At 29.6% G+C, this 27,070-nt stretch overlaps 1 protein-coding gene across 8 annotated transcripts in view; it reads left to right on the top strand.

Annotated features, from left to right (window-relative positions):
- The window catches only part of Vps16B (Vacuolar protein sorting 16B), a 48,344-nt gene extending 21,607 nt beyond the window's left edge, over positions 1-26,737 (top strand). For all 8 annotated transcript variants that reach the window (XM_075371938.1, XM_075371937.1, XM_075371934.1 and 5 more), the window contains exons 6-14: positions 661-810; positions 2,780-2,916; positions 7,146-7,173; positions 8,673-8,802; positions 13,011-13,255; positions 15,633-15,809; positions 20,152-20,256; positions 24,419-24,508; positions 25,938-26,737. In XM_075371938.1, coding sequence (XP_075228053.1) covers positions 661-810; positions 2,780-2,916; positions 7,146-7,173; positions 8,673-8,802; positions 13,011-13,255; positions 15,633-15,809; positions 20,152-20,256; positions 24,419-24,439 — 993 coding nt within the window. In that variant the 3' untranslated portion in view covers positions 24,440-24,508; positions 25,938-26,737. The remainder of the gene's footprint in view (positions 1-660; positions 811-2,779; positions 2,917-7,145; positions 7,174-8,672; positions 8,803-13,010; positions 13,256-15,632; positions 15,810-20,151; positions 20,257-24,418; positions 24,509-25,937) is intronic.
- Positions 26,738-27,070: the final 333 nt, after the last annotated feature.

The raw sequence follows: 27,070 nt of genomic DNA, 5'->3' as shown, positions 1-27,070 counted from the left end.
TATTACTTAGCTTTTCTCCACACTGATCTTCATTCCCTACTCCCTTATTTTTCCATTCCACACATCCAGGAATTTCTGCACCTCTCCTTTGCTATCACCCCAAATTACCTCATCATCTATAAATAGCCATGCTTTACTCTCACAACTTTGCCTTCACTTCCTTCTGTATTTCATCAATCACTTTAATGAATAATAGAGGAGAGTACACTCCATCTGTTATCCCCATTTTGTTCTCACCTTACTCTTACAATCTTTATACATTGCTTGGACCAGTTTTATATTGTAATATTATTTGTTCAAGAAATTAAAAACATTCCTCAGAATTTTCTAATTGAATAAAATTCTTCTTTAAAGGCATGTAGGAAATTATCTTAAATAATTCCAGTTTAGATGAAAACTTGAAAAATTAAAATACATGCTTGAATGATTTTCTGTTATGTTAATAATTTAAATAATATTTTGTTATACAAAATTAATATATTATATAAGGATTGTCAAATAATCATGTATTAATATTATAGTGTACATTGTTAATGTTTACTTACTGATCTGGTGCTCTACAGTAATGACCATTCTTATATTATTTGTATTTATGGATGATTCTTTTTTGTTTAACTATTAATCTTATTTTAGCTTTTATTTGTTTAATTTTGTGATTAGGATCGCTGGGTGGCTCCTGATGTGAATGATACTATCATTAAGATTCTACTTGGCCAACCCTGTTCATTAGAGTTATATAAATCACTTGAGAATAAGAAATCACTGTTGACTGCTGCAGTTTCTATGGGAGATGGTGATTCCATTCTTATTGTATGTATTTATCATTTTATTTATTGATTCAAATTTAAATAGGTTTAGTAATGTTTGAAGCATATGTTATAATTACAGATTATTTCATACCTATCAGAAGCACTTATTTTAGCCATAACTATTATCTATCAATAAGGTCATTGCTTTACATTGTTAGGTTCACCAAACATTTGTTGAGAATAATAAATTTCAAAAAACTTTATATGAAATTCACTTGGAAGTTTATGTGTGAGCTAGTGTATGTATATGTATACTCTTGCATAGTAGTTCTTTTAAACTGATTTTTTTCAATATGATGTAGAAAAGCATACAATATGACCTGGAAATTTGTATTGTATTTGCCAAAGCTGTATCTGGAAGGTCTCTAGCAGATGTTTTATATTATTGTCTTTGTCAAACTCTTTATCCTGAAATCATCTGTGAAAAAACACAAGAGTAGTCTTATCTCAAGCACGGTCTTAATCCCTTATCAGATCTCATCAAGAATAGAACCATATTTATCCTCTTCCAAACGTTTACAGGATGTTTTATAGGAATTTCGTAAAATTTATCGAAAATATTACTTAAAAAATTATATATCAGTATTGAATCTCATCTGTAATGGAGTACATTGTGTGGTTCTCTTGCATTATCCTCCAGTTTATATAGGTGAATTAAATATATAGGTGATATAGTGATTAAAGATACGCATATTACTGAGAGAAAGAGAAAATATGATTATATTGTACTAGCCGACCCGTCCAGCCAGAACCTGGACCCTTGGGGCTGATGTCAGTTGTTGTCTTAGTTATATTCTTAGTTATATAGCTGCTCCTCCACTCTGATGTGCTCCTAATCTAGCCTCATTAACATTAATTCTACAAAAAGCAATTGTAGAGTAAAGTGTTTGTAAAGATTTCACAATATACTCTCCTTCAGAATATATTGCTGGTCTTTACTCTAGCTAAATCATATAACTCATGCTGGACAATGTATGACTAGCTAAGTCATGCTGAACAACGTATGACTTTTGTCATAAGTCATCCAACCTGAGAACTAACAATACCTTTAGATTTTATTGTATAGTTAAGTATACCACCAACATTTTTCAATCCTTAATTTTCTAGACTTTACTTTATAGAACATCCATGCTCAGAGATCTATTTTGTTACCTGTGAAGTTTTGGGAAAATTTTTCTCAGATTAGCAAAGTTAATCACTATCACATGCAGAATCCTTCTCTTTACAATCAACCAGCAAGCCATCCATAACAAAGTGACTTATTAAGAAACAGAAAAAGATTCCCTTGAGGAACCCACTTGTTTCAGATATTGTCAGTATTTTTGCTTTTTACCAAACATCACACCTCACACCTTCCTGTTAGACTTAAGCAACTTGTTTAATGCAGGGTGTACATTCCCTTTCATTACCACTCATATGACAGTTGCATAAAACATATTACCAAATTATCCCCAGACTGATTTTAAAATAAAAAATCAAAATTTATTCTTTTGCCATAAGAATTTATTATATGCATTTTCCTCTAATGGTATGAGAATGGGTTCATATTTCAACCTTGTGTTTATGTTAAGTGTAGTATAACTATTTGTTTAATGGTAGTCATCTTGTGCCAGGCTTACCAGGAAAAATAAAGGATGAACTGTTTTTGTTGTTTTTTTTTTTTTTTTTTTTTTTTACTGAACTCAATATTTTGTAGTATGTGTGAGTCACTGGACTAAAATAGATGCTTTCAGTTTATTAATATGGTTACTAAAGAAAGAAAACTCTGTCTTCTTCCTCTTGTACATCAGTCTCATAGGTCACAGCCATAAGAAAGGGACAAGTAGTGTTTAGCAAAACATTAATATACTTTCTTTCGAGATATAATAGGATGTTTCTGTTTAGTAGAGAAAATATATTGAGTTGTAACTTGGATAACCCTTTTTTGTTTTATTTTTAACGAATGCCGTTCCTTTCTTTTAATATTTCAGGTTGTGTTATTTTTGTTGAAAACATTGAAGAAAGGCCTTTTTAATCAGTTGTTAATGTCTAATCCTGTGGCTGTCAACCATTATGTTAATCATCTGGCTACAAGAATGCAAGTTCAAGAAATCACAGATATTCTGACGTATGTTATGCATTTAACACTTTAGTTATATATGTATTTAATGAAAAAATATTTTTTTGTCATGATTTATTTTTTTTGCACTTTGTTATTTGTCATACTTTGTATAGTTATGATTTTGAAAACTCATTTTTTACATTTTCTTTATTAGAAAATTAATTTGTTTTCTAACAAAAATATAATTAGTGAATTATATCACAAATTTATACATGTGATATAACTCAAAAGATTAAAAGTTGTAAATACCATTGTAAATATTCTATTTTTACTTCCCCTGAATAATTTTAATTGTGTTGATATCAGTTCATAATTAAATTATTGCAGCATTTTGTACTGACATGACATGTCATTGTTTAATTTTTTGTTAACTATTCCTATATTATTGTTTATTTTATCTTAACTTGATTAAAAATATGAGGCTATTCATAAACTAGGCTCTCACAAACAAAGAAAATTGTCGGGAACTCGCAGAATATTTTGAGAAACTGTTAAACTGCCCCGAACCGAAAGAAAGATTTCCAAGAGTCACACCAAGTGTCACAAAAAAAGATTCCCTCACTCCAACTCAAGATGAAATTTTATCCCATATTCAAAAGCTCAAAAATAATAAGACCCCAGGAGAAGATGGAATAATAGCCAAACTCCTGAAGAATTAAGGACCCAATTCTGTGAAGGAAATCACAAAAATTATTCAAGATATCTGGCAAACAGAAAAAATCCTGAAAGACTGGAAAACCGCTTTAATTCACCCATATATAAGAAGGGCGATAGGACAAACGTGAACAACTACAGAGAAATTTCCCTTTTACTGGTTGCATACAAAATCCTATCATCCTGACTCTTACAAGAACGCAGGAACCATACCGATCAAAATATCAAGCAGGCTTTAGACCTAACAGGTCATGCCCAGAACAGATCCTCAGCCTGAAAAAGATAATCAAGATTAAAAACAACAGAAGCAAACCCATGATCTGCACATTTGTAGATTTCAAAAAAGCCTACGACTCTGTAGACAGACAATCTGTTTTCCAAATTCTAGAAGAGAGAGGACTAGATCAGAAAACTCAAAGATTAATAGAACAAACATTAACTGGAACTAAATCTAAAATAAAATTTATGGGCAAAATCTCAGAACCCTTTAAAATTAAGACGTGAGTGAAACAAGGGGATGGACTCTCCCCCCTGCTATTTAACATCACATTGGACAAAGTGATGAAAGAATGGGAGGATACACACAAACAATAAAAATACTGGAAACCGATTTCATTGGGATTCGCAAAATTAAATTTAAGTATCCCTTATCTGGCATTTGCAGATGATTTGTCAGTCCTTGCGGAAGATGAACGGACTGCAATAAAACAAATAGAAACACTCAAGGAATGTGCAGAAAAAGTGGGACTACATATTTCGTTTGAAAAAACAGTATTCATCTACTTCATAATAGAAATCCCAAATTTAAACACAAAATATGGTGTAATAAATGAAGTCCCTCACTTTATATAACTTAAAGAATTTATTACGCTGAACAGCTCTGAGAAATAAGTCAATTAGACTGCCTGCAGAAGGTCAGGAAAGCTCTAGGTTTAGTGCAAAATCTCTAAACAAGAAATGCCTCTCGTGCCTAACGAAAATCCAGCATTACAACACAGTTATTAAACCCACATTATTATATGCCACTGAAACATTGGCCTTAAGTAGGAAAACCGAAATAGAAGAAATAAAGAAACAGGAAAGGAAGATATTGGGACCGAGACAAACTGAAGAAGGATACAGATTACAACCGAACGAAATTGTTGAAACATACTCTAATATCGAAACTGACATAAGAAGAAGACGAATGAAACTCTTTGGACACCTTTACAGGCTGCCAGAAAACCAACTGACCAAAAGAATAATCGCGTACTTAACATCATTAAAAGTTGCAATCGCCTGGCTGGCAGAAACATGAGAAGATTTAGAGCATGCTGGAGGCTCATAGACAGAAACACATACAGAAATAAAATAGGTAAATGGAAAGTTAAACCAGAAGCACCGAAGCCTAAACAACATCGTCCGAAATGGTCTGAAGAACGTTTGAAGGCCTTTTCCAAAAGAATGAAAAAATTTTGGAGGGAAAAGAAAAATACCAAGCGAAAGAAATATGAATAATCAATGCTTAATGTCTTCCATTGGGAAGTTCTCAACTTGTAATAATAATAATAATAATAATAATAATAAACTAGACTAGAGTATGGAGATTATTAAACTTTTTTGGTTTTGGGGAACTTGAATGGCGCCACTGCATTGGCTGTTGTTTTGATTATGTATTGGTGTAGGATATTCACGTTTCATCACCCGTAACAATGTGGGAAAACAAATCATCTCCATCTTGTCGATAGAAGTACAAAAATGCTTGTCCACTGCACATTCTTTGCTCTTTGTGTCGGTCAGTGGGCATTTTTGGTACCCACCTTGCACACAATTTGTGATATCAGAGCTTTTCTCTGACAGTTGTGTAGATAGAGGTGCGTCCAACAAGTGGAAATTCATCAGCCAGAGCACCAATCGTCAGTTGCCAATCGCATCACAGTTTTCAGTTCACTTGATCAATGATTTGTCGGTCTGAATATTGGGCCTGCCAATCTGTTCTTCATCATGTGCATTTGTACAGCCATTTTTAAAGTCTCGACACCATTGTGTCTAACCTTTCCTTCACTCATTACTGTAGGTCCATACACTAGACACAACTGCTGATGAATTTCAGCAGCTGAAGATTCTTTTACACATAAAAATCGAATCACAGTTCACACTTCACAACTGGCAGGAGAAACGATTTTCATGGACATTGCAATCTGTTTTCACCAGCAGGCAAACAAGTATTGAATCAAAACAATAACTGTAGTAGCTTTTTAAATAGCTGATAGATGGTCTTCCTTAACCCAGTTCAGGGTGTGTGTGTGTGTGTGTGCGCGCGCGCGCGCGTGCGTATACACATGTAATGTGTAAACTTTAATATTAAATGAAATTTAAACAACCAAAGTACAGTAAATAAATAAATTAAACTTACCATATTAATTCCAAGAATCAATTTTCACAGGATCCCAAAACTTCAGTTGGTGTTTACTTCCTCACACATATATATATATATATATATATATATCATGAAGATGCCTTCTTTGTTAACGCAGCAGGCTTTATGCTGGGCCAGCCAGGTCTTAACATTAATTTGTTACTTTACACTATTTTCCCTAGCCCTGCTTATGGGTGTGATAGAAACCACCTAAGGTACAAGAGGTACCAGTCACAGTCAATTTCTGTGAGATTTTCACTTGTAAAGGTGAATGTTAATTGTATTTTTATGAGCTTGGCAAGCTGATGTGCATTCATTTGGTTCAATGAAGTAGGCATTGGGAAAATATCTCTCTCGTCGCATTTCCCTAGAGAGCCAAGCATATAATGTTTGTTAATGTTAGGGATGGTTGTCAATTTTGAGAGTGACTTGTAACTCATATCAGGTCATCTACAATCTTTGCAGATATGACATTTAATTTACATATATCTTTTCCCTTTGTTTTAATCAGTGTATGTGTAAAAATATATAATTGAAATTCTGTTGGTGAAAAAGTATAAAAAATTCTGTAACCGTTGTTGGTTTAAATTCTTTAGTTCTTGAAAGCTTGTAGTTTAATTTGGGCACTCGTCTTAGTAATATATTTCATAGCTACTGTTCAATTGTATTTTTGTTAGATTATTTCTATCTACATCTGGACTATTTGCTAAAGACTAATACTATTCTCTTTTTTTGGCAACTATTTGCCAAATAGTTATTTAGCTTTCTTCCTGTTGCAGATAATGTAGAAGAATGTATGAATCTTCTTGTTGTTTTTAGTCATTTGTATTATTTTTAGTAATTAACTACACTACCAAAACATTTTAATGCGGGAAGGGCTTGAGAAAATTGTATAATAGTAAAATCAGATCATTGGGACACAGAGTTACACTTTCTGTGATATTGTCATGATAAAATCTATTATTGAAGATAAAGATTAGTATCTGCTTATATTTTAAAAAAAAGGGAAATAATAATAATAATAATTAAGATGCATGAAAGCACTTGTGCATCTGATTGGTTTTGTGACAGCTTAAAATTTAAGTGATACTACTTGTTCTTCTATTATTTTAGAGAAAGTAATATTTTTGTTTCTCAGTATATTACTACATAAATTATTGTACTGTTATTTTTTTTTTTATAGGATGCTTGGAAGAACTAAAGATGCTTCTGTAAGTATTCATTCTGCAATTTTCAAAATTATTTATTATCAGTATAAGTACTTATGTAAAATAAGAACTTGACAGTAATGAGTTGTTGCGACAATTTGATAAATATTCAGCTGTATTGTAATCACTACTGGTTCTGGTAATATAGAAGAAAAAGTTCAAATGTAAACTTAAAAGAAAAAATTAATTCCAACTTGCTCTGAGACAGAATTAAAAAATCTTGCCAAATCCTAATCTTATTTTTAAAGAAAATCAGTAGATAAAACATATTATCAGTAGACACACACATATACATATATGTGTGTGTGTGTGTGTGTGTGTGTGTGTGTGTGTGTGTGTGTGTGTGTGTGTGTGTGTGTGTGTGTGTGTGTGTGTGTGTGTGTGTGTGTGTGTGTGTGTGTGTGTGTGTTTGTGTAGAAGTAAACATTCAAATATGTTTTATGTTTATATAAAACATTATTGGTTAAACTGTTCACAAGTTATAAAGCAAAGCTCACATCCTTTTATACAATATATTTTAAGTGAGATTTTTAGATTTGGAGAGATTAAAATGCAATACAAAATGATAGTTTGATCATTTTTTGGCTAATTATTGGAAAAAATATCATTTGTTAACAAATTACTTTCTAAGATCTCATATTTTTTTATAAAATGAAATGTCTTTAAATTTAAATATATATATATATGTATTTTAAATTGAAATCATTAACATATTGACCATTGTGATAATAAAATTTAGCATTAAATGAAATTTAACTACCAAAACGTAGTTAATAGATAAGTTAAACTTACCATATTAATTCCAAGAATCGTTTTTCACAGGATCCCACATCTTCAGTTTGTATTTAATTCTATAATTACATTAATAAGTTGTTTTTATAATATATGAATTTTAAATTTGTCGAAATTGTTAATGTTTTATAAATTTTGAATTTTATTATGAACAATATGCAAACTGGACAGCAGAATTTGCATATTTGTCTGTGACAAAATTCAAAATTTATAAACATTAACAATTTCAACAACTCAAAATTCACAAATTATAAAAAAAAATTATTTTAATGTAAGTATAGAAATAAATACCAGCTGAAGATTCATGATTTCCTGAAAATCAATTCTTGGGATTAATATGGTAAGTTTTTTATGTATGTTTGTTTATTTAAGATTCATTTAATATTATGTATATCCTAACAATTCTTTCCAATTACTTGAAACTGTAGGATAGTAAAGTTAATTAATTTGATTATTGTTTGTTAATAATGTAATTGTTAAATTAAGTTAATTGTTAATTAAAATTTTTTACAGCTTTTACTTTTTTACATTTTTATTATATATTCCTGATAATTTAATGAAATACTGAAAGTGATTTGATATAAAAATAAATTACTATTAACTTAAATTTGAAATCTTTGTTCTTCGCTCAATATTTTGCATTAGCAGATTGATGGTTTTGTAAGTGGTTCTGTTGTGAGATTTTTTTAAGAGTTATTATTTAATTTCAGATTAAACAATTTGAGATGGCCTGTCTTAATCCTCAGCGTCAGTTGAACAGATTGAATAATTGTTTACAGAATCATTTTACTGTCAGTACTAGTGATCGCCAGTACATAGAGAAATTTATCAAACTGTTAGGTTTGTATTTTAAATCACATACTACAGAATATATATATTTTTTCTGTATATGATGTATATTTTATATATGTATATTTTTTTGCTGTAAATAGTATTTATGTTTTTAGTATTCTGATATCAATATGAAATGTGACAGGTACAAGCATAAGGAATGAAGTACCATATGTCCAAAAGTGAACTGTGAGGTTTCAAAAATGAACATAATTTTTATGTTATGTGTAGCACTCAGTAGTGTTTATGGTAGAGGAGCCTCCTGACACCAGGGCATCAAAATTTTTTAAAACAAAAAATTTGAAAAAGAAAAACTATCACCTACAACTAATTTTTTCATATATATTTATCTGTATTTTATCTTTATTTATGACCATTATTCAGTGGAGCATTAGAGGTTTTGGTTCCGCATTGACGATGATAGTGTTGATGCTCACTTATGGACCATTAATAATATGCTTCCAAGAAGCAAAATGTGGTAACACAGTAACATTCTGAGGCTATACATGTGAGAGATACTACTGTCTTGCAGATAGAGAACGCTCTCAAAAGCGTTTTTCACCTCATTAATAAAAGCTTACATAAGTGATGTGAACAGTTTTCGGAAATTGGAAGTGTTTTTGAAAGAACACTCAATAGGTAGGCCTAAAACAAGCGCTGAAAACACAAAAAGAATTTGGCTGTCTTTCCAACGAAATCCAAAACTTTTAATTTGTAGTGTTAGTTGTCAACTAAAAATTCCTAAAACTACTGTCCATGATATTGTTGGTGATTGATTGAAACTTTATGTTTATAAACTGCAGCTATACTCAATGAAATTAAACCTAATGATAAACCACAAAGAGTAGAATTTATAATGACCATTTATGGGGCTCAAAAATTACATGCAAACTGGTGGAATTTGCCTACAACTGTCTGAAAGTGAACATCTGGTGTGGTTTCATGTATAATCAAATAAATCTTAGGCTCAAAATTTTTTATATGGGCAAACTATTATGGGCATAGTGTACTCAGACATATTAGAGAATTTTGTGTTTCCACACATTCAAAATAAGGGCAGCCTAATTCTCTAACAGGATGGAGTCCTCCATATCATGCAGAGGTTATGTGGTGGTGAGGTTATGAGGTTATGTGGTGGTCAACAATAGGTTATCAGAAGGCTGGATAGGCAGAGAAGCTCCTCCCATTACTTGATCACCCAAAATATCTACTTCACAACAATTTCTTCTTTTGGGGCTATGTAAAAGACATTGTACACAAAGAAAAATTGGGTCTTTGATCACCTGCACCAAAGAATAACAACAGCCAGCAATGCCAGAAGCATTAGAAGCATTAGAAGCAAGCCAGCCATGCTTCCTAGAGCATAGAATGAGGGGTATTTATTGGTTTGATGTCTTCAGGGCAAGTTAAAAAAAAATTTATAAAAATTTGTACTTTCATATAATAAATTACATGTATTTGTAATTATACAATTAATAAACTAACTTAAAACTGCAGTTTTTTTCTAACACCCAGGATTAAGATTGGGGAAAATAATATAAATTAGGTCAACAGAATTTTGCATTTTAGATTTAAAATTACAAAGGATGGATGAAGGTTAAAATCAAAAACAAATTGGAACAAACAGCTTTCTTATAACAAAGCCTTCTATAATCAAATATAGATCTAAAACGTAGGAGATATTCTTAGAAATATTTATGGACTGTAGTGCTTTATGGTAATAATGGACAATAGAAGAAGCAGGCAGGTAAAGTTTAGAGGTCTTTAAAATGTGTTATTGTATAGAATGTTGAAGTTTTGGTGGGTTGATAAAGTATGAAATGAAGAGTTCTAAGATGAATAGGAGAGAAAAGAAGTTGGTGGTAAAATCTTGTAAGAAGAACTTAGGTTAGTTTAACTGTATATTAAAACATCCAAATTTAGTTAATATGATATTAGAAATATGTATTCAGCATAAAATCTATAGACAAAAATAAAGTTAGGAGTTTATAAAACAGATGACCGAAGATGTTGGTTGTATTCAGTTTAAGGTTAATAATATTAATACAGCACAAAGTGGAGAATAACATCAAACCAGTCGAATGAATGAATACAAAAAAAAAAAATTGTAAACATGACAATTTATTTTATTTATATTAAATAAGTCAGTTTTGAAAAAATAAATGAATTTTTCCATATTGAAATTGGTGTCATGTAAGTTATCACCATATTAAACTGAATTTTATACTTTAAAAAATGAGTTTTCAGGACAGAATGACAATTTATCATTTATTCTATTTTATTTTTCTTGTTCTTTGTTGTCTTATAAAGGTTCTTTAAATCTTCAACTATGCTGAATTACTAGAGAATTCATACTTTAAAAATGTGGAAACATCAATATTATAAATGACCTGTATGTATTATCAGGAAGAATTGAATTTGCCTGATCCATTTGGAATCTGAATACAAAGATGTGTATTATAGAAGGGAATTATAACCCTATTATTACTGTAACTCATAAATTATTTTGTAAATGGTATAATAGATTTTTGGGTTCTATATTTGATGGTAAATTGCATCCCTTACAACCTGGTGGTTTTGCAACACCTGGAATATCTCTGGGAGTAACTTCATGGAAATTGAAGGTTATAAAATATGGTAAAATATCTATGACCAATGATACAGAATGAACTGGTTTCCATAGATCATTGAAATTAAAAGAAAGCTTAGTACAGTTCAATGCATGCTGTTTATATTTTTTAGTGATTAATAAAAATAGTAATCATATCATTCAAACAGGAAACTTACAAAAAATAATAGTGCTATATTTTTTAATAATAATAATAATTATTACAGATGAACATAAATTATTCAGTGCATTGTAAGGATTAAAAGCAATATAGCGAATGTTTTCAAACATTAGTGAAGATTAGTTACTGATGACACTGAACAAGTACTTTGGCGCATTGTAATGGCAGGGAGGATTGTCAGTTGAAAAGTTGCAACTGTGCTGGAGAAAACATGTGTATACAATGGTTTCATGAAAGTGAGTCTGTTATTATTGTTCGTAGTCATTTTTGTTTAGAGTACTGTTGTTAGCCCCCTTAATAAATACTTTTAAAGTTGGTATCAGCACTTTAAGGATTCAGGAAGTGAAAGTGCTTGGCAGACCTCCCATCTCTGAGAAAGTTGTAGATCAAGTAAGAGAATCTTTTCAGAGAAACCCAGCTAAATTGACTCTTCGTGCAAGTTTATAACTGGGAATATCGCAAATCAACAATTGTGAAGATTCTACACAAGTGCCTATAACTTCATGTATAGAAAATTCAGTTGGTGCATGCATTTGAAAATGATAATAAACCACGATGTTACAATTTTGCTATGGATTCTTGATAAAGTGAACAAATATAATGTATTTAAAAAAATTAATTTTCACTGATGAACCTGCCTTCCATGTTTTTGGTCATGTTAACCGCCATAATTGTCAGATTTGATGTAGCAAGAATCCTCATGCCATTTGACAAGCTCAACTTTATAGCCTTAAAATTAACGTTTGGTGTGCGTTGACTGCTTATTAAGTGATCAGATCATTCTACTTTGTGGAGCCAAAGGTTACTAGCACTAGTTATCTAGACATGTTACAGGAAATTGTTACCACAAATTGAACAATGGCAACCAGTTGTTTACTTCCAGCAAGATAGAGTATCAACTGGGGTTAACATTTTAGGGACTACCTACATGAAAAATTTCCTCAAGGTTGGACTGGCCGTGATGGACCAATCAATTTCCTGACATTACACCACTTGATGTTTTCTTTGGGAGTTTGTCAAGACAGGATGTACGCAATGAAGGCTGTCAACATCAGTGAAAACAAGAATCAAACGTGCAATTAATGGAATAACTCCAGATATTCTTCATAATGTGTGGCGTGAAATTGAATATTGTCTAGATCACCACAAATGTTCTTATGAAACTTGTTTCAATTTAATAAGTGTTATAACAAAACTCTTTGAGATGTCCTGTTCAACAATAACACGTGCATGTAAGTTCATTGCTTTGAATATTGAATTTGATATTTGGATATTTGTTCATTACACCGAAAATGAGCTTTATTAGTAATTTATGATCACTCTGTACATAAATTGTGTTGTACACTCTGTATATGAATTGAGTTGTACAATATACTTCCTTTTCAATAACGTTTTCAGAATTTTTTTAATGATTATATTTTGTTGCAGAATGGCAAAAAATGGCCAAAATACCAAAAAGTGATGATGATGTTGATGAAGTTGGATTATCAGTCGTTGATTGTCTTTCATATGCTTGTGAAAATCATTGGTCTGAAGCACAGGGATCAGCTTACTCACCATTTGTTATTGCTCAGCAGCATGGTGTCAGTGATAAACAATTCCAGTGGACTGTTTTATTAGTAAGAGGCAAATTAAAAGCTTGGGAAGATATTGAAAACTTTTTTATAACAAAGGTATATTGATTACAGTATATAGGTATATAGTATTTCAGTTATTCATTTACTGATACAAACAGTATAATATTGTATTTAATGCCATAAACTCACCAGGTTGGTCTAGTGATGAAGTTGAGAGTTCTAAGGTTCAAATCCTAGTAAAGGCAGTTACTTTTATATGGATTTGAATACTAGATCGTGGATACTGGTGTTCTTTGGTGGTTAGGTTTCAATTAACCACACATCTCAGGAATGGTCAACTTGAGACTGTACAAGACTACATTTCATTTACATTCATACATTTCATCCTCATTCATCCTCTGAGTAATACCTTACGGTGGTTCCAGAGGCTAAACAGAAAAAAAGAGAATAGTAATGCCATAAAATACCGGTTCATTATTACAATATAAAAAAAGAAGTGTAGAGAAAAGAGAATAATTAACATAAAAAGTAATTTTTATTAACAGACTTACAAAATTTGATGGGGACACCACTTGACTTTCTTGTACACCTATTAAATTACATATACACAATACTTACTTTACTTCGTACAAGGAAGTAAAAAGGAGAAGGTCTTCTCAATTTGACCCCTATGTATTTTTTATTCATAAAACATTCTGTATATTTCTTCAGCAATAAAACTTTTTTTGACAGTTCTGTTTTTATTTTCTAAAGAAAGTTTATCTGGTGATCCATTATAGTTTTTTTATAGGTAACTAAAGGAAGATTTTTAAACAAAAACTATATATTTGCGTAAACAAATTTGAAGACTTTTTCTTTTGTCATCGTTTAGTATTGGATTGTTGTAGCAGTTTGTTATAATATAATGTTATCCTGATTCAAAGCATTTTTACATGAAAATTAAAAAAAAAAAATTAATTGATAAGATAGAAAAAAAATACTATCCCCACTTTTCAGGAGCTTTTGTTCAGTCTTGTATTTAATAAAATTTTTCAGCATCTTTTTTTATTTTTATCACAAACTACTTGCCTTTGTATTTCTCATGAACATTGTATTTTCATGCGGGCAACATTTTTAGTAGGCCTATCCATATTTTAAATTAAAATAACACTATAAAATGTAAAATAAAATTTAAAAGATTACACTGAAAATGATAAATAAAAAACTCCATAAAGGTAAAAAAATAATATTGTTTCAGTTCATTAAATTTTATCTGATATTGACACTAAATTTAAAGTTAGTAAGTTTTTAGATTGATGATTTTAATTTGATGTCATTTTCTAAAGGTTAAAGAATTGAGAAAGTGTTATTTGTTTACTTCCAGGTCTTTTATTTTATAAATAAACTTAAAAACTTGAAGGTAATAAAATTTTTAAGGTTTTTAAGTCTATTTTATAAATAAATTATTTTTATTTAAAATAAATACTCTTTATTTATTAGAATTACTAAATACTCAAAAATTGGATTCCCTTTTGGGTGAAATTGACATTTACAGAAATATTAAAAAATTTTGAGTTCATTTTACAAAAAAATAAAAGAGAAATGTTATGATTCAACAAACCTTGATCAAATCTAAAAAAACTTGAATGTTTGATCACCGAAGAAAGTATTGATCAGTTTCATTTATCATAGAAACCATTTGAGTAAATTTGTGAAAAAATGAATATATATATTGTTCAACTTGATCAATTGAGACATTTTTTATACCTTTAACATCCTTTAGAGTGAAATTTTACCTAGAAAAAACTAGAAGAGTCAAAGTTTTGCAGTGCATGGAATAAGGAATAACCATGCTAAGAAGTAAAGTTTATTTAGAAATTTACCATTTCCAAAGAACAGCTAACAGTGATGATTGACTTATTAGGTGAGATATGAAATATATTTAATCACATTTCGCTATAGTTGCTTATAATTTAGCCAGAGCTAACACACTTCTGAAACTGTATGCATCAATTAGTTCCTAGCATTGGTAGCTTTAACTATCAATATCAGAAATCTATTGAAAATTGATTAATGTGTGTTGTAAATCCTGGGAAAGATGCAAAATCGATCGCTTTCCAATTTCCTAAATAGATTGTAAATTCTCACAAACTTTCCCAATTTCGAATTCTTCATTTCTCTCAATTGTTGAACTCTCTTTTCTATTCAATGACTGTACAGTAAGCCTGTTAGCTGAAGTGGCTAAAGGGTAATGTCAAATCAACTAGTCCCTCCCAAAAAATCTAATATAATATTTAAATTATCAATTTGAGTATTTCATTGCAGAACAGATAATCCTATTCATCTGGACTGAATAGCATTTGGTGTGATGTGAATGAAAGTACTGATATTTGAAAATCTCAATAATTACCCTATACCACTATTTTTTTATTTTATTTCTTATCAGAAAATATTTCTCTAGTTATATTTCATTATTTATCATTTGTATTTTTAGAGGTGGCTTGGAGGTCGTAAACTGAAGGCATCAGTGCCCATGGAACAAGTTGTATTGCGGTTACATTCATTAGAAGCACCCACAAATATTTTAATATCCTATCTATCATTGATTGATAACATAGATAAGAGATTAAAAATTGCTCGTTCTATAGAATGTCATAAAGCTGTAATTGATGTAAGTTTTTTAGTATTAGTTTTTATTTTTTATATCTAAATAATTTAATTATTTTATTTTGTATGATGTACTTTTGATTTCCCTGTTACCGTTTTTGAGAATATAAAAAACTTGTTATATTTAACAAAATATCTTTTTTTAATATTTTATTTTGTTTTATAGATTGTCATCCGAAAGATTAAACCCCTGATGGTGAGAGGGAGTTTCACTTAAATCCCCTAAAGTCTTTAAGAGGTTGGCGTCCCCACAGACTTAGCGGTGCAGCTTTTTTTCCCACTTCACACCAAGCTGCTTAATTTTTTACACTTCACACATACATTACACCAAGAACACTATGCAATTTACAACATACATTCGTACACAGCAACATTTTACACTATTTCTTCATACACTTGCACTCGATAGTGTTGCAACACCTTATGAAATGCAACTATAACACCAGGTGGAAACTATCATGCCGATAAGTGGATGGCTCTATATAGTGAGTCTCAAACAATGTCCTCTGGGCACCAGGGTGAACCTAGTTGTATGCAACCCTAGCCCCAGTATGCATGCGCTCTGCTGGAATTGTCCATTAAATTGCTGATACCTGTGGGAACCATATGGCAGTCCCAAACAATAATCTTTCAGTGATTATTGGTCAACTTGAAAATTCCAAAAAACAGGGGAGTTTGAAGAGACTTCGACTGACCTTTTCAGCTGAAAATATAGCTAATAATAAAGAAACAAGAAGGTTAAATTCTTCTGTATGAGGCTCTTGGTGCTGAGATACAAAGAAGGTAAATGCTAAGATTTCTCGCTTCCTGAAGTGCATCATCTCTGCATAATAAGTGCTTGTGGTTCTCTGAAATTTATAAACAAAACTTAATAGTGGTGCTCTCCTGATTGAAGTTTATAGTGAATAGCAATATAGAAAACTCATAGCCCTTATGTGGATAGGGAAGGATGGTGATGGTGAAACCACATAGGATGCTCAGTTTCACATAGGGAGTGATCTATTGCCATAACTTGGCTGACGTTGAATTGCCTGAAATTACAGAAGAGTTATCATCGCAGTTAGTAATGTCTGTACAGAGGATTATGAGAAAGGAGAATGGTGTTAATGTATCAACATCCTCACCTGTTCAAACCTTTTCTCCTTCTACCATTCCTGATCGAATAAAGCTTAGTTACTTTTCTGTTCGTGTGCAACCGTATATACCAAACCCAAAATACAAACCCAAAAAAAGATCAAAATTACATAAATAAATGTAAAAAAAAAAATAATTAAAATTTTATCTGTCACCCCAAAAAAATTTAATATCAAAAAATCCAAAAATAAACTAAAAAAATAAAGATCTATAGGGTCTTATCATCCCTCTTCCAACAAGTAAGCTTTTTAACTTAGAGATAAAATTAAAAAAAAAAAAATAAGTATAATTCTCGTCAGACCATTCATTCCAGACCTCAATTAAAAGACTAATTATTATGCTACCTTAGCACAGTCAAAATATTGCAGCTATTTAAAATCATTGAGCAGGCCAAGCCTTAAATAAATCACTAAAGGACATGTTTTTGATAAACAGGCAGAAATATATTTTACCTAATTCATATTAAAATAGTTTAAATCAACTAATTCTATCATTATTAAAAATAAAGTAATTAATTAAAAAATGTTTAATCTACAACAAAATTTAAATGATAAAAGATATTAATATAACAAAAAAAGAAAATAAATAAATTATATAAAAAAAGAGCTTATCCACCTTAATTTAAAACCAACAAAAAAATAAAATAAAAATAAAAAATAAAAAGAAATCAAATTTCCAGGTAATTTGATAAACAAAAAAACGAATTTCGTTTCAAAATGACCCAAAAATTATAAATAATTTTTCAACAATTTAAGGTAAATTTCAAATTTACATGCTATAAACTCAAAGCCAAATATTAAAACAAAGATCAAATTTTTATTTTTTAAAAAAGAAAGGACCAAATAGATAGAATAAAATAATCTAAAAACTAAGCACAACTACTAAATAAAGGATTTTCTGCCTAAGGGATTAGATGAAGCTACACTACACTCATTAATTAAAATCTAAGCTAATTAATCTAAATAATTGAAAGCCAGCAAAATTATCTTTAAAGTAAATTGGTTTAATTAAATAACTGATTAAATATAAAAATATGTTTATTTTTAATAATTGAATTATATAAGTATAAAATAATAGATATAATCATGTTAATTAAATTAAATCTTAAATCAAGGTGTTACCCATGAGGTTTTTTTTTAAATTATCTATTTTTAGATAAGATTATAGTAATATAATTATATTCCTTAGGTTTATTTATTTGAAAAGATTGTATAAATATACCCAGTTTTAAATTAAAATGAAAATAGGTATTATTTTAATTAGATACCTTATTCAATACTATTTAATTTACAATAACTGTTAGTTTATTATATTCATTTTATTGATGCATTTAATTAAATTATTTGTTTTATGTGATTGTCTTTGCAAAAACTATTTTACATATGAAAAAACTATAAGAATTAATACATTATTTTAATTAAATTTAATTAAACGTAGGATTATTATGTAATAAATCCTTTATTATACTCATTAGATTTAAATTAAATTTTTATATTTAATTAAATAAATTATTAAATGGAAAAATAATTACATTATAATAAATATGTTATTATATATATATATTATAATATAATTATCTTTTTTATTTTTAGTAAAATAATAATAAATCAATGTTGTGATATTATATCTATCTTATAAAGAAAAAAATTTATTGAAAAAATTAACTTAAATAAAAAAATTGCCAAAAGGAATTTTACAATATTACGAGAAACATTTTATACTATAAACAGCATAAATCTTGATGTTATAATTTTTACAGGTGGCTCTAAAAATGTTAATTCTGCTGGTTGTGCTTTTGTGGTTGGTAATAATAGATCATACATATATGGCCTTCCCAGCCAGTGTTTTCATTGTGGAGCTGTATGCTGTTAATAAGGCCTTAAATATAATTAGCCCAACATTTCGACACGTACTTGTCTGTTCTCATTTTCCATGAATGTGTTAAGGCAATTAGTGACATGTACTGCAAACACCCTGTTGTTTGTGATATACAGTCTATCATCTCTGAAATGACTCAACATAATATAACTGTGAGCTTGTGCTGGATCCCCAGTCATATTGGAATTTCAGGTAATGAGTGCACTGATCGTGCAGCAAAATAGGCTTGTTCGCAACCTCGTTTCACTAATTGCATCGTTTTGAATGATCTTGTCAGTTTTCTAAAGAGTCTAGTTCATGATGAGTGGCAGAGTGAATGGAACGCTACATTCAGTAATAAACTTCGACCAGTTAAAGACATTGTGTCACCCTGGAGCTCTTCATTTAGGAATAACCATCGTGAGGAGATTATTATTTGCCATTTATGGATAGGGTACACTAGGCTCATTCATGGATATCTGATGCCTCAGATTGTTGCACCCATTTGTGTTCGCTGTGACTGCCTGGCATCTAACTGTACACCACATCCTTGATTGTCTGTTATGCGGCATTGCATCAGAAGTTTAAACTAGCAGCTAACTTTTGAAAGATGGCATTCTGTTGGTGGACTATTCTGTAACTGGACAATATTATGCTAACCTGTTGGACCAGTTGGCAAAGAGATCCTTCTGTTGCATAACAATGCACCTGCTCATACGTCCAACATTGTGGCTGCCAAATTGACGACCCTAGACCTCCATCCAGTCAACCATCCTCCATACTCACCAGATCTAGTCCCTTCGGACTATTATCTGTTCCCGAACATGAAGAAACATCTGAAGGTATTCGTTTTGAGGACATTGAAGATGTCAAAGAGACTGCTGAGAGCTGGTTTTGCAAAAAACTTTAATCGACTTTTATTTGCATGGACTAGAAAAGCTGCAACAACAATGTGCCAAGTGTATCAGTCTCAGGGAAGAATATATTGAATAAATGCATAATTTCAAAACTCTGGCTCCATTCTTTCTAGGCAAAGCCAGGAACTTTTCAGCTTACTCTACATTTCCATTCAATATAAAGACAATTCACAAAAGCTTTATGTACGTTGATGTAATGAATTTAATCATATTAATTTATAATGAAATACATATTAAAAGGATGCATTGTAGTTTTTTTTTATTTATATGTAACACAGTGTTATAAAATATGTAGTATAATGAATGGTAGGATCTGCAGTTACTCATAAAAAATTAATTTGTTTATTTTACTCCAGCTGTAAAAGTTGTCTGTTGTCTTTTCTTTTAGGAAAATTAGTTGTATATTCTAATTTTAAATTTTATATTTTATTTTTACAGATATTTGCAACACAAAGAGACAGAATCAGTTTATTAAATTATGAGGCTCGTTTAATTCCACAGAGTGAAGAATACATATATGCTAAAACAGTTTTGCACTCACCGGTTTGTATTTCATTTTTTTTAATCATGTAAATAAAATTTAAGTTTCTTATTCTGATTTCTTACCATTTTTATATATGGTTTTTTGTGTTTGATTTTGTTTCTGGAAATAGTAATGTCTATGTTATTATTATTAAATTTAGACCATTATATTGTTTGAATCATATTGTTGACTTGGTATTTTTAATTTGTTTTTACTTATAATTCTATAATTTATTTCTTCTTATTCATATGTAATAGTTAGATGTATATTTTATAATGTTGGATGTTGGTATCACAAACACTGAGAATACTTACAGACTAAAAAAAATTTACCTCATTTTAGGTTCACAAATCTACAAAAGATAAACCTGAGCCCTGCCTGCTGTATGATCCTCTAATTTGGTCTACACAACCAAATTGAAACTTGGAAGTACAAATTGCATTTATAAATCTGTCTTTCTGTAAATTTTAAAATCTTTTAATTAATAAAAGGAGAATTTTAAGTGTTCAAATATTGTGGTGTATATGTTTTAAAGTAAAATGTTTCATGTTATAAATAAAGCAAAAAAAATCCGTTTATGATATGATGCTGTTTGTAATGGTAGATTTTTTTTAATGTATATAGATTTGTCTGCATGTTTTCTTAAATTATTTTTTATACTTCTGAAATTGTTCTACCATTAGGATACAACAATGGTTGATTTATATTTTTTAAGATTGCTGGTCTATCTATTTTTGTTTTGTTTTTATGTCAATTATATGAAAAGTATCATCCTCGTCAAAATTATATTTGAACTTAATGCTGCTTGGGTTTGACCTTTCTAGTTTTATCCACCACATATTAAGCCAATTGACTGTTAGTCTACTTGTTGATTTTTTTCTGTTGGTAATGGCGGCTTTCAATGGTTTTGTGAAAAGGAAATCTTGGTGATTCATTTCGGCAACGCTGAAAGGGTTTTTTCTTTGGCTATTTTAAATATATTGAAGTTTTTTTGCATGAACTTCTATAACTGCGTCATTGGGCAAATAACTGTGTCCACTTAATAAAAATTTAAGCTCAGTTGATTCAGCTTTTAAACCTTCAATCTGATTCAATTTCAGTAAACTTAATACAGTTTTTATATTTCGATTCTGTCCTGTACATGAATCTGAATACATTATAACTTTTAGAAAATTCTTTGCATATAATTTAATGTGTTTAAAACACAATGACACATCTTGTGGACCCTGCGATCCTTGGGTTACAGACCAAACATACATGTAGCCGTCAGTAGTCTTTAAATCATGACAACCAAGATTATAGTTTCTCATGTAATAAGCCACTGATGTGGAGAGTTTTGGAAATGGTAATGCTTTTTCTAGATCAAAACTAAACATTTACATTTCATTTGAAGCTATTAATCGATCATTAGTCATACTATTATGGGCAATTTCTGCATTTCACAAGTGTTCGTCATGTCTAATTTCAGCTGCATGTTTTTCTTCATCTTTTATAGATTGTTTTTTTATTACCAAATAATCACATTTTTGACAAGTATTTTTTGAAGGTTGCTTAAAGTGTAAGTTAAATTTTGTTGAAAATATATGGTAATGAAACTTTTCCTTTACTGGTACAATTTGCTCTTCATTGCATTGTTCAACATACAGTTTATACATTTTTGCAATAGAAAGGTCTGAATCCAAGTATCGGCATCTGGGATTATGAGCTCTTGTATAATGGCTTGAAATAGCAGGAAATGAACTTATATGTTTTATTAAATGGGAATCTGTTTTGTTACCTGGAATATCCTGCCCCCAGTGGTCCTTCAGATCTTCCTTTGAACAAAAATGTTATAGTCGCCCGTTGCTTATTTGATATGTTTCTTTAAAATATTCTTTTCAAACACCAACATCTTGGCCGTTAAGAATAATAAAATATTCAAATTACTGAGATCTTGGTCCTTTGTTGTTATTTCTGGGTCGTTGTCTTTTGATAGCACAAACTTTAATCAACTCCCTTAAAAAATATTTTGCTTATGATGATCATTAAGCTGGTACAAACTATTCATCGTCTTCTTTCTTTGAGGAAAGGTTATTCTGCAGTTACAAAGCAACAATTACAAGGTTTATTATCAAATTTCTTTGCAGGAATTATTCTCTTATTTCTATTTTGATATTGTTTACATGTATCCTTTGTAGTTTTTCAGTATTTTGAGGCCATTTACCAGGATTCCTGCTATGTTTCCTACCAACTTCTCAGTCATTTGCATTATTTTCTACATTTTCGTTCTCTGACATTGTATCAGTATCAATACGATTAACTCTCCTTGAATTAGGGTAAAATGGCATATCATTTTCACTTTCACTGTGTTCTATTCCCTTGACATTTTTATTTTTTATACCATTACAATAAATCTATTTTTATTATTTTAAAAAGTCACGAGTTTTTACAGTTATTAAAGAAAAATTATTTAATGTTTTTGATAACACTATAACTTTCACAAACACTTCAATATAATATTTTTATGTTTTAACCAAAGTTTAGATATTTCAAATTAAAAGAAAGCACGTATATAAAACTCACTAAAAATTGGCATTCTTTTCAAGTCTGTATCTCGAATAATTCTATATATCAGAAGTAAAAGTTTTATTATGAATTTGATGTTTTTCAGTGTTACCAGCAAATATCAAAAGAAAAATAATTTTGTTTTTATTTCAAAGTTTACGTAAAAAAATATTGGTAAAAAGTGGACTTATCCACAGTGTCTTCTGAAATTATTATACAACATATTCAGAAACTATAAAAAAAGGGCTGTCTGACCTAGAAAAAATGAAGCAACAAGTAAATCGTAACTAACTAATAACTAAAAAGAATATTATTTATTCCATTAAAATTTACAAAAATCAGAAAAGATCAAAAATGGACTTAACCACAGTGGCTTCTGAGCGACTCAATTATTAATAAATTTAAATTAAAAAAAAAGGAGATGAAGTCAGATTTGAACTGAATGTGCCTTCCTCTTGTAAGATCCAAATATTTCATCAATTAAAATTTTATTTGGCTATAACTGTGGGAACCAATGAAAATACCACTTATGATATATCATTGAAAAGCTCTCAATAAAAGCTTATTACTGCAGTTAAGAAAAAGTCCAAAATCCAGATTTTTTGGACTTGATTACTTGATTATACAGAGTGTTCCAGGATGTATTTTCTGAACTTAAGGAACTAATTCAGGACCACAAAAATGAGCAAAAAAGTTCATAACAACATAATTCTTATTTTGCTTTGTTTTCCTTTTCTAGACCATTTTATGATTTTCAACAAAAAGATTATTTCTCAGGAATGGGTACACCTACTGTAATTAAATTTGGCAGATCTAAGACTGGTGTCTTACTCTACAAAATAAAAAATTTTTTAAACGTCACCTTTAAAAATCTTCATTTTTTAATTTTCAATATCTTTGTAATTATTAGTTTGATCAAATTTTTACTTTAAAAAATTTATTAAGCATTTCATTTTGAACAAAATGACACCTTATTTGTAAAGATACGTTGACAAACAATCAAGTTATTGCACACTCTATTTATCCCCGGCAGTACATTTGCACATCATGATGAAAGCTGATAAATTTGATTAATTTTCTATTATTAATTATTATTAATCATTTTTGTTGCATTTAGTGAAGGAAATAAAAGCAGGCAAAAAATTATCAGCTTGCATTATGGTGCGGAAGAGTACTGCCAGGTTAATTGTCTGTAATAACTCAATTATTTGTCAACAGAGATTTACAAGGTGATTTACAAGATTTAAAGGTGTCATTTTGCTCAAAATAAAATAACTAATAAATTTTTTAATAAGAGAAAATTTTATAAATATATAATTAAAAAGATATTGAAGATTAAAAAATTAAGATGGCCACCATTTTGACAGAAATTGACGCCATTTTTCACAAAATGGTGTGAAAATAAAGAAAAAAAGGACTTATGTCGATTTGACCTTTTTTACTCATTTGTTGTCCTGAATCAGTTCCTGAAATTTGGCAAATACGTTTAATTTGTATATTAAATTTTGCATCAAGAAGGCAAGAATTTGCTAAAATATTTAGGTTAAAAAAATATGTTGAGAGACTTACGTGTTATGTTTAAATTTGTATCTATTTTTTATTATTTTTTTACAGCTAATTATTTTTTGTGCATTTCAGACAGTTAAATGGAAAAACTAACATTTATGCAGTTTGGATTTGAGTTTATTGCATTGCAACAGACACATCTGTTAATGATATCTTTTAAAAGTAAGAAACAGTCATGATTTGACATTTTACTTTTGTTTTTTACTCTGTTATTTAAAATATTTCTATTTGCATTTATCTCACTTTAATGCTTAGAAATCATTCTCACATCATTTTATTACAAACTGTTTACTTGTGACACTGTGTTTTGCTATTTTAAAACAGGTCCCTTTACCATCTTCTGAAATTAAATTATGTCAAGTACATTATTCTTCTGATCATACAAGAATCAAATTTAAGTGATCTTAATGTAAAGCCAGAAATTTATCGTAAGTAACTGGTATGCCATTCCATTCTAAAGCTCTATTTAAATTAGGATCATTGATAAAAATAATCATTCAGTTTTATTTGTAAAGAAAGAGATAGAAGAAATATTTTATAAATCTTTTTGTTAAATCTATTTTAGGATAAACTATTCAAATCTTGAGAACAAAAAAATAATTATTATAAACCATACCATCATGACCATTCACATGGCACGGTCTTAAAGGTCTACCTCTTTAATTATTTTATTTCCCATAGCTTTAAAAATATTAAATTCATTAAATTCACTACACCATATCTATAAATATCTGTACAACTTTAATTGAGCACTAAGATAATTGATATAAATGAAGTAATTTACTGAAAGACGTCTTTGAAAAAGGAACTCCATAAAGTTTTACTTGATAGTAGTAGGTAACATCAGTTTTTTAATAGATCTGTGCTGCCATTTAATGGATTTTCCACCTCAGCTTGTACAACTACACATGTTTGGTATAACAATATTAAAGCAACTAGGAGCATGTTTACAAAAAAGGAATTGGTAGGCTAATAGTTCTAATGAAGATGTTGGGCTTACATTCAAAGCTCAGGCAAGTCAACAAGCAAATGTGAATTGAATATTTCTAGAGCAATAGTTCAGTTGTATGTAAATGTTTAAAATTGTATCCTTACAGACTGCAGATTATGCAAGAGGTTACAGATGATAAACTAGTCGATATAGATTTTACTATAAACCTGCTAGATAGTTGTATCCTAAGACTATTCTTTTTTAGAAATATTTGTTACTCAGATGAGACATCCTTTCACTTATGTGGCAAGATCAATAAGTATTCTGTCTGTATAAAGTGGGTCAAAAAATCTATTTTTCAGAGAACATGTAGAGCCAGCTCAAATATCAATGATGGTGTAGTTTATCCCATGACAAAAGTCAGTTAGCTTTAAAAAACTGATACCTTGACATACTTGAGAGCTATGCCTTCCCATAGATAGAAAATCCCAACCAGTTTTTTTTCTAGCAAGAGAGTGTTCCAACTTATTAGGTCAGTTTTATTCATCAAGTACTTCTTAAATCTCCTGGTCATAATAGGTTCACAAATTTTGTCACTACTTCTGAAGCTTTATTAAGGTTCATGCTTACAAGATAATAATTGTTTTTCTTGTTGAATAGGCAAAAATTTGAACTGCAATTCAAGAAATTGATGCACCATGCTTCAGCATGATCTGGCAAGAGCTACTTTTATCATTTGGATATTCTGCATATAACAAAAGAGCTCCTATATTGAATGTGACTTTTAGTAAAACTTGCTAATACAGATTTTATATCAATTCAAAATTGATAGTTAATTCATATACATCTTGTATGTTGCAAGGTGTTTTGTATTTACTAAAATTTTAATTAGATTTCAGTTGTAAGCCAAACTTACCTACATATAGCCACTTTATATTCTTATATTTAAGATGAATTAATTTGTTATGCGCATTAAACTTAAGTTTCCCATGTAGGTTCATGCTTCCTGGAACTTGAATGAAAGTCAAATATAAGTAGTGTCTTAATTTTTATTAATATTTTTATTTAATATCCCAAATACCATTAATAATTAAAAAAGGAATGATATTACTTGTGAAAGGGTAATAAGGATAGTAAAAAATTGTACTAAATGAACTTTATGAAACAGGTATAGCCATTAGAAATTCTATATTGGGCAGTACAATGTGATAGAAGTTTTAAAACTTGAAAATTGATGAGTGGATCAAAACATGTACATAATACGTTTTATTATTCTTCGACAGTATTATTGATGCGTGTACAGAATTATAATAATTTTGTTGAAGAGTCTGTAATTTAATAAGAAATTAAATTTAAGACACTTGTTAATATTATTTCTATAAAAAAATGAATAATTGTATATCAGTATTTAACTTTTTTTACTGTTACTTTTATTAATTCTTAATAAATAAAATTTAATTTCTCTAATTTCAGTTTGTGTATTTTTATTGTGAAAATAATAAAATAAAAATATTTTATTTTTTATGGTGTTGCAATATAATGAAATGTGAAGGTATGTTGACGTATGCTAGTGTTTAATGGATCATTTTGGTCAGACTTATGTGAATGATGATTTTTTGCACCATTATTTTTGTCTCATGAAGATAATTAAAAATTATGAATAAATTTATTTCAAATATACAAGTCTTCTTGACCTCCTGTTAGGGAAACTAGTACCCCCATTATTAGTAGATACTACTGATTTTTTATGCTACACACACACACACACACACACACACACATATATATATATA

The sequence above is a fragment of the Lycorma delicatula genome, chromosome 7 (genome assembly GCF_047948215.1).
Source record: "Lycorma delicatula isolate Av1 chromosome 7, ASM4794821v1, whole genome shotgun sequence".
NCBI classification, from domain to species: domain Eukaryota; kingdom Metazoa; phylum Arthropoda; class Insecta; order Hemiptera; family Fulgoridae; genus Lycorma; species Lycorma delicatula.
This window is presented reverse-complemented; position numbering and strand designations above follow the sequence as displayed.